General features: G+C 42.1%; 2 protein-coding genes across 2 annotated transcripts in view; one reads left to right on the top strand and one right to left on the bottom strand.

Moving 5' to 3' along the window:
* Positions 1-4,906, top strand: part of LOC101986090 (enoyl-CoA delta isomerase 2, mitochondrial-like) — a 31,217-nt gene extending 26,311 nt beyond the window's left edge. The window contains 4 exon segments of the mRNA XM_026782923.1: positions 1,691-1,760; positions 3,724-3,774; positions 3,777-3,822; positions 4,759-4,906. Of these exon segments, the coding sequence (XP_026638724.1) occupies positions 1,691-1,760; positions 3,724-3,774; positions 3,777-3,822; positions 4,759-4,906 (315 nt within the window).
* Positions 4,907-6,939: 2,033 nt separating this feature from the next.
* The window catches only part of C16H6orf201 (chromosome 16 C6orf201 homolog), a 17,132-nt gene continuing 15,835 nt past the window's right edge, over positions 6,940-8,236 (bottom strand). The window contains exon 4 of the mRNA XM_005355036.2: positions 6,940-7,013. Coding sequence (XP_005355093.1) covers positions 6,978-7,013 — 36 coding nt within the window. The 3' untranslated portion in view covers positions 6,940-6,977. The remainder of the gene's footprint in view (positions 7,014-8,236) is intronic.

The following is an 8,236-nucleotide window of genomic DNA, read 5'->3' as shown; positions in this document are numbered from 1 at the left end:
TCCGCCGCCGCCGCGACTGCCCATTTGTATTTTAATAAATAAAACTTGCCTGAAGTTCAGAGAGTAAACAAGCACACTGATCAGTTTTACACACTAGGCAGTGATGATACACACTTTTAATCCCAGTAGCCATACTAGTTTGCCATGGAAACCAGGTGATAGTGGTGCACACCTTTAATCCCAGCACTAGAGAGGAATATAAAATGGGAGGAGACAGCTCTCTCACACAGTCTCATTCTGAGATTCCAGGAGGCTGGGCCATCATTTCAGACTGATGTTGAGGTAAGAGCTAGTGTCTGGTTGCTTTGCTTCAAGTTGAACCCCAATTTCTGTCTCTGGGTTTTTATTAGTCATTCTACAGGGAAGGGAGGAAAGGGGGAAGAAGAGAGAAGAGGAGAGGAGAGGAGGGGAGGGGAGGGGAGAGGAGGAGAGGAGAGGAGAGGAGAGAAGAGGAGAGGAGAGGAGAGGAGAGAGGTCTTTGGCCGAACATTAATAGTTTTATTTGAATGAACTTCTTCCCAGGGCAATTGGAAATTTCTCCTTGAACTACACTGATAATAAATTAATCACCAGAGACCCTCCCCCTGATTACAGGGGTTTAGCAGATGCTTGGAGGTGAACTGGAGGTCAAGGCTGCCATCTGCAGTGTGGGGCAGCATGCTCATTTGAAGCTGTAAGAATCTTGTAAAGTGGCTCACAAACCTTCAAATTGATAAGGCACTTTATTCTGAGAATTTCATGTTTGCTCTGAGACTTCTCCGTACGGGAGGGTAGTTACAGCTACACACTACAGCATGCAAGAATCAGGACTTCCTGCACAGAGATTTATATATGCTTGCAAGACCTTATCACCATTATTTAATGAAATAGTTCAGCAGGTTGAGAAGTAACTTGAGAAGATCTTATAGCTTGTAAGCAGCAGAATCTACATTGATCCATCTCTTTCCTGGCCCCAGCTCTACCTAGTCACCTTGGCTGCTGTAATTCTCCAAAGTTATTTCTTGTCCCCTGCCTTGAAGGAAAGAGTCTTATCATTATTCACGTATTAAGTTCATGCTTCTACATTCCAGTGTCTTTACAAATACCCACCCGCCTCATAACTCTTTCCCACACACTGAATCTTATTAAAGTAAAATCTGTGCCAATTTTGAAAACACAACAAAACTGCAGCAAGATTTCCAGAGATGTTCAGTGCTAGTGCCCTTGTTTCCCAGCACAGAGAAATCCAACCTCTGTGTTAGTTGTGGCTTCCCAGACTGCCCAGGATACATCTCCTTCCTCAAAGCCACAGTTGAGAAGCTGTTCCAGGGACAGTTTTCTCAGCCACCTTTCTTCTCACCTGCTGCAGCAAACTCAGCAGTTCTAGCAAGCTGTGTGCTACCCCATGCCCCATCCCTCTTGGAGCACAGTAACTGTCCAGCTGCAAAGCTCAGGAACTATGTCTCTCTTGCTCACCTTTGGACAAAGTGGTTATTTGGTGCATCTGTCACAGCACCTGTAGATCATGTGCACCCAGCCATTGTCAGAAGAGCAGAAATCCTCTCAGGCAGCCTCTTTTTTAGTATCAAAACAGTCTCTATGAGTGTTTAGCACTGTGTTGAGAGAAGGCTTCCAGACTGATACAGTGTCAGGTCACTGGATGGTGGAGCTCATTTTCATTGTTCTTTTATCTGCCTTTTCATTCACAGAGATGTATCAGGAGATTATGCTTGCACTTAAAAATGCCAGCAGGGATAACTCAACCATAACTGTTTTCACAGGTAAGACTTTCCCAGACTTAATTTCTTCTTTAGAAAGTCTCTTAGTATATAAGGAATTTAGTGATGATGTTTGAAGGTCTTTTTCAGTGTGCAGTGGTCTAATTTATAAATAAACCATAACATCATGGATGTAGGATAACTATGCTTTGATAATTATTCATGATAAATCATATGTCCCATCCTGACTGGTATAGTAAAGTTCATTGTGGCAGTGGCAAAAGTCAGGGCATAAAACAACTCAGCTGTCCAAAAACTGATGAAAAGACAGCTTTTGTTTATCCATCAATTCTGCTCAGTAATAAAAAGAAATCAAAGTGTGATACACGCAAACATGTGTATCACACGTATCTTTAAGACAAGATTCAGAAAAATCAAGAAAATGAAAGTATGCATTGTTTGGCTCAACTCATGCGAGTTCTACAATATTGGAGAGAGGTTCTGCTCTGTTGACTGGTGGAGTCTGGATATGACTGCCCCCAGCAGCTGGGATGGCAGGGTAGAGAGAGCATCTGGAGTATTCTGAGGTTTCTGTGCAGTAGCCCCTCTTAACTGAATGCTCCTTTTGGTTGTTTTGCCTCCCAAAATTTCAGTTAAGTGTTGTACCCTTGGTCTAGAAATAAGTAGGAGTGTCTAGAAAATTCACAATATGTTTAAAATAACTCTTTATATATCATATTGTTATTACTAAAGTTTGTTACTGTAAATATCTTACCTAATATATATGTTGAACTTTGTCACAGGTATGCACGTACAGTCACCCTCAGCATGCTCTGGGAACTAGTTCCATGACTCTCATCAATACAGCAATTTTCACATTCATGTATTTGCACAGAAGGCCCACACATCCCAAGGATCTTGGATCCCCTCTGGGTGTCTTACAATGTCTAACACAGAATGATGCTTTGTCAGTATTCACTCTTTAGGAAAGAACAGTCACAAGGAAGAAATATTCAGTCAATATTCAGTTCAGATGATTTTTTTTTTTGGTCCTCAAATGTTTTCTGCTGGTTGAATCCATAGATGTAAAACCTGAGGGTATGGAGGATAAATAGGAAAGGAGAAAAACACACTATATACGTTAGTGCCTGGTACCATCCCCATGTTTCAAAGATTTGTGGACCGTCTTGGAATCTATCTTGTGTGAATAAGGGAGAATCACTGTGTCTTGTTTTGGGTTGGGATCACGCCAGTGTTTACAGTTATCAAAACTATTTAGGGTGCTAGGGAAGTAGGCTGAGATGGAGTGCTCACCTATCATGCAGGAATCCCTGGGTTTAATTCCCAGCAGGGGTATTGTGACACAGGACTTCAATACTGACAGTCCATAGGTGGGGGCAGAAAATCAGCAGTTCAGAGTCATCCTCAGCTATGTGGGGAGTTTGAGGCCAACCTGGGCTCCTTGAGATCTTGTCTCAAACAATACTCATTAAAAAGTAATCTTTTTATTGTAAGCAAACTATACTTTAATAAACACACACCTTCAATGGGTCTAAAGATAGAGATAATGGTTCTTACTGTAATCTAGACAGTTCCACACAGTCTGTCCACTCATCTTGACTACAGCAGCCCCCCCCCCGTTCTTTCTCTGCTTCAGCATTGGGTACTCTTCTTTAGGCTGTTGTGTAGACCCTGGAGACCACAGACACAGGGTCTCATGTGCACTGTTCCATCTCTGCTAGCCTTGCCTGTTGTTCAGATCTTGGTCCAGCTGCCCCTTCCTGTGTGAGCTCCACCCTAAACACCACAATAGACTGAGCCTGCTCCATAGTCATACCACGTGGCCATCTGCCATGTTCTAGTCACACCATCTGCATTTACTTAGGTTCTTTAACACTCATGCCTTGCTAGTCCCTAGTGTAAATGAAGTTCACTCGTGTTCTGCTAGTGCACACAGCAGATGCACATAGTCTAGAATGAGTTGGAACATGAAGGAATCATGGCTCTGTTGATTGACTGTTCACAGGAGCTGGTGACTATTACTGCAGTGGGAATGACCTAAATAATTTGATTAATGCACTGGTGAAATCCAGGAGTTAGCTATAAAGTGTGCTATGGCACTGAGGTAAGTGTGACATTTGTCTCATCCCAAGGGATTCATTCTCCCCCCCCACTTCCCCCTATGTGTTTATGGTATACTTGTTCATTTATGTGTTTCACATGTGTGTAGACCCAGGTATTTTCGGGTATGTATATACATATGGATGCTGAGTCCTAGGTAGACATTAGAATCATCTTTGATTGTTTTTCCTCTTTGTTGAGACACATTCCCTTAAATACAGAGTTCACACACATGGCTAATCTTGCTAGCCAGCTTGCTCTAGGTTCCACCTTCTGAGGCCAGAGTTCTGAAGCAGGTCTCCACACCCAGACAGCATTTATATGGGTTCTGGGGACCCAAGCTTTACTTCAGTCCTCATACTTGATTGGCAGATGTTTTAAATGATGAGTTATCTCCTCATGCCCGCAACAGTAAACAGTCACTTGTCCGTGTTGATGCACTTAATCGCGATTCCCCATAGATCCCCCATCTCCATCCTGCAGTCTCATGAGGTTGAGTGGAAAGTGTAAGGTGAGGAAGAGGCAGAGGGAGTCTGAGTTCCCACGCAGCAGGTGAACAGACAGTGTCTGCAGATGCTGGCTGTGCACTGGAAGGAGTCTTGAAAGCTGTTGAAGGAGGGTTGAGGTTTCACCTTCCTATCCCAGTTCTGCCAAGTCTCTCAGTCCCCCTGCGCTGTGATATGCAGTTATGCATGTACTCACACACCATGATGTCTCAGGTCACAGCTGGCCCACAGCCTTGAACCCACTGTCCAGGAAACAGTGTGAATCAGGCTCAACTTGTAGGAGTCATGGTCTGACTTCCCACTTACAAGGCTCTTGGTTTAGCCTGGGAAGGTGACCCTTTAGGGTAGTGTCAGCTTTAATGTATTCAATCCTTTCTATAGTTAGGTAGTACTACTTTGAAATATGAAATGCTTTCCTATTTCCATTATTGTAGGGAACTTGTAAGTGGTTTTATAGACTTTCCCAAGCCTCTGGTTACAGTAGTAAATGGCCCAGCTGTAGGACTCGCCGTCACCCTTCTGGGACTGTTTGATGCTGTCTACGCATCTGGCAAGGTAATTCTGTTCCTGGCTAATCAGTGAGCTCCCATGACTCTCCTTTATACTGACTAGAGACAAACATATTATGGGAGCTAATGGCTGTGCTGGTTAGTTTTTATCAGTGACACAAAGTGGAGTCACGTGGAAAGAGGGAAACTCAGTTGGGGAATTGCCTCCCTCAGACTGTACGCTGGGTTTGTCTATGGGGCATTCCCTTGATTAATGATTGAAGTGGGAGGTTCCAGACTGCTATAGACATTGCCACCCATCAAACGTGGCTCTGGGCCGTACTAGAGAGCAGGCCAAGTGAACCATAGTGAGCCAGCCCATAAGCACTTCTGCTCCATGGCTCCTGCCTCTGCTTCTGTTGAGTTCCTGCCTTGACTTCCTTCAGTGATGAACTGTAACCTATAACCCAAATAAACCCTTTCCTCTCCAAGTTGCTTTTGGTCAGTGTTTTATCACAGCCACAGAAAACACGGTAACACAGTGGTAGAATGCAGTCATTTAGATAGTTCTTAAAGACTCAGTCTAACTTGACAATTTGGGGTTTTTCCTTACTTGTTTATTGATTTTCTTAAACACATATATTGCCATTAATATAACCCCAACTCTGGTGATTCTGTATTTTAATCAGAGTTTAATATTTATTCAATTTTTATTTTGAATATTGCTTCCAAATGCTCAGAGATGATTGAAAGCTTGCTGAAGAGGCTATAACCTCCACACAGGTTGCTTGGTCCTCTTTTCCTAGTTCAGGGAGCCTAGTATTTAGTCTTCCAAAATGAGAAGGGACTGTGATCGTTTACTGCTCTCCCTCCCTTGCCTATCAGAGAACTAAAGCCCCAAGAAGTCCTGAGTCTACAACACAGTTTAGACCTGTGTTCACCATTGCATTTAGTATTTTTATTTTTATTCTTACTCTAGTGTATCTCTGTGGTGACCAAAAATAAAATATTTTGAACATATGCAAAATACAAAGAAGAAGATTTAAGTTTTAAAAATTGAAAGTAGGGTTTGGATCAATAATGGAGCATTTATTACCTAATGTGAGCAAGGCTCTGTTTTGGCTCCCCCAGCAACATCAGAGAAAGAAAGGAAGGGAGGAAGGAAAAGAACAAGGCAGGAACCATTTTGTTAGGTGTGCGTGATGTGATGTAAGGGATATAAAGCAGATACATAGGACTAAAGGATCTAATGTACAGTGTACAGATTATAGTCAATAATAGTGGACTATAGGAAGTTTACCAAGTGAATAGATCTATTATAGCTGTTTCTGGCTGCGGGGGCAACTATGTGAGTTAACTGGTTCCACTAACTGTGTGTAATTCATAGTAACACATTGTCTAGCCTTAAATACTCAGTGTGAAATTTATTATTTGGGGAAAAACTCACCTAGATGGAAACCAGTGCTAGTATTTGGTTTCTATAACTTAGCCAATCTCACCAGTGCCTGGCTTCTGAAACCCTAGGCTGTTTCTGAGTTTTGTTGTTGTAAACACAGATGTGATGACAGTTATCTTAGTGGTTACCCCAGAATCATAGACCAGCAGCCCCCAGGTTCTTCTGCTGCCTTCTCTTTGGGAGGGGCCAAAGTTTCCTGGCTAACCACTGAAGACATTCCCTGGGTTTTTATTGACTTCATAAACAAATACTGTATTGAACAAAAGCTCACGTTCAACCCTATGAAAATGCCTATCACTGTGCTGTTGTCTTTGATGAATACTGATCTTAACTAAATATGCTAGTAGCTTCTCTACCAGCAAATGCACCATTTCCATGTGAGTTTTAAATTTGTTCAAATAGTTGTTTGCATGCCCACAGTGCGCAGGTACTCTGTTAATACATATACACATTTTACACAATACACACAGCCGCCCTATGAGGTCATACTAGGTTTACAGATAGAGGAAACTGTCACAGAGAGGGTAAGGGACTGTCCCAAAACTTTTAATCAGTTCATCGCTAGAATCTTAGCCCTTAACTGCATCCACCATTCCATCTTTGGAAATAGCATTGCAGTAACTACTCCTTGCCGTGCTCATGTGTACCTGTTTATGTCAACTTAGCTGTGGTTTCTTTTCTGATTATATTCTTGAAGCTACGTTGTCTATTATATTCTTGAAGGGTGTTTTCTTGACCAAAGTTTCTGGGGTGAAAAAGAAAAGTGACATTAATGAGAGTATTTTATGTTTTTATTTATATGCTACATAAATCATATATTCTCACAAATATGCATTAAAATAACTACTATGTCTTACCATTAAAAATTAAGTTTAAGTATTTGTCTACTTATATCAGTGACTCTTTTAATAATATTTATTATTCAACAAAACTATATAAATAAACAATGTGTTGGCTTTTACCTGTAATACCAACACTTGGAAAGCTGAGGCAGGAAGATTGTCATGAGTTTGAAGCCAGCCTGTCTGAGCTATAGAGTAAGACCTTGTCTCATGAAAATTTTTTCTTAAGTATAGAAAAAAAGAACATGTTTATAAAGCAATCAATCAAAAATCCATGTAAAAATTGGCAGTGAGGAGAAATAAAAAAGACACAAGAAATGAAACATAAGGGCTCTTTAAACCACGAGAGAGAACATTAACAAGAGAGAGAGAACTCTGTGGAGCGGGCAAGACAGCTGCTCTAGCAAAGGCGTTTGTCATTGAGTATGATGGTCTAAGTTCAGAGCCTGAGACCCACATGGTAGGAGAGAACCAATTCTCACACACACACACACAGACTCACAGATAAGTAGGCGTACTGAAATTGAAATGGATGGAGATGTGTGTGCAGTGATATGTGGGAGTATTCCTAGTGCTTAGGAAGCAGAGAGGACAGGTCAGAAGTTGGTCATCTCTGGCCACACAGCAAATTGAAGTCCACCCTGAGCTACACGAGACCCTCTCCTACACTCTTCCTCACCACTACCCCTACACACACACACACACACACACACACACACACATACACACACACACACACACACACACCAGCCAGCAGGGTGTGATAGTTCATGCTTGTGAGCCCAGCACTCTTCTGTGAGGCCGAGCAGAGAACTGCTTTAAGTTTGAGGCCAGCCTGTGCTACGTAGCAAGAACCATTATTTTTATTTAAAAGTAATGATAAGCCACAGATCAATAAAAAAAATCTTTGCATGCTATTTACTTGTAACCTGTGTCTATAAATAATTCTTATAATTCACAGCTAAGGCAAATAATTTAACTTTAAAAATATGGAGAAACGCCGGGCGGTGGTGGCGCACGCCTTTAATCCCAGCATTTGGGAGGCAGAGGCAGGCGGATCTCTGTGAGTTCAAGGCCAGCCTGGTCTACAAAGCTAGTTCCAGGACAGGCTCCAATGCCACAGAGA

The sequence above is a fragment of the Microtus ochrogaster genome, chromosome 16, assembly GCF_000317375.1.
Source record: "Microtus ochrogaster isolate Prairie Vole_2 chromosome 16, MicOch1.0, whole genome shotgun sequence".
Classification (NCBI taxonomy): Eukaryota; Metazoa; Chordata; class Mammalia; order Rodentia; family Cricetidae; genus Microtus; species Microtus ochrogaster.
Note: the sequence above shows the minus strand (reverse complement) of the source record. Positions and strands in the feature narration are given on the sequence as shown.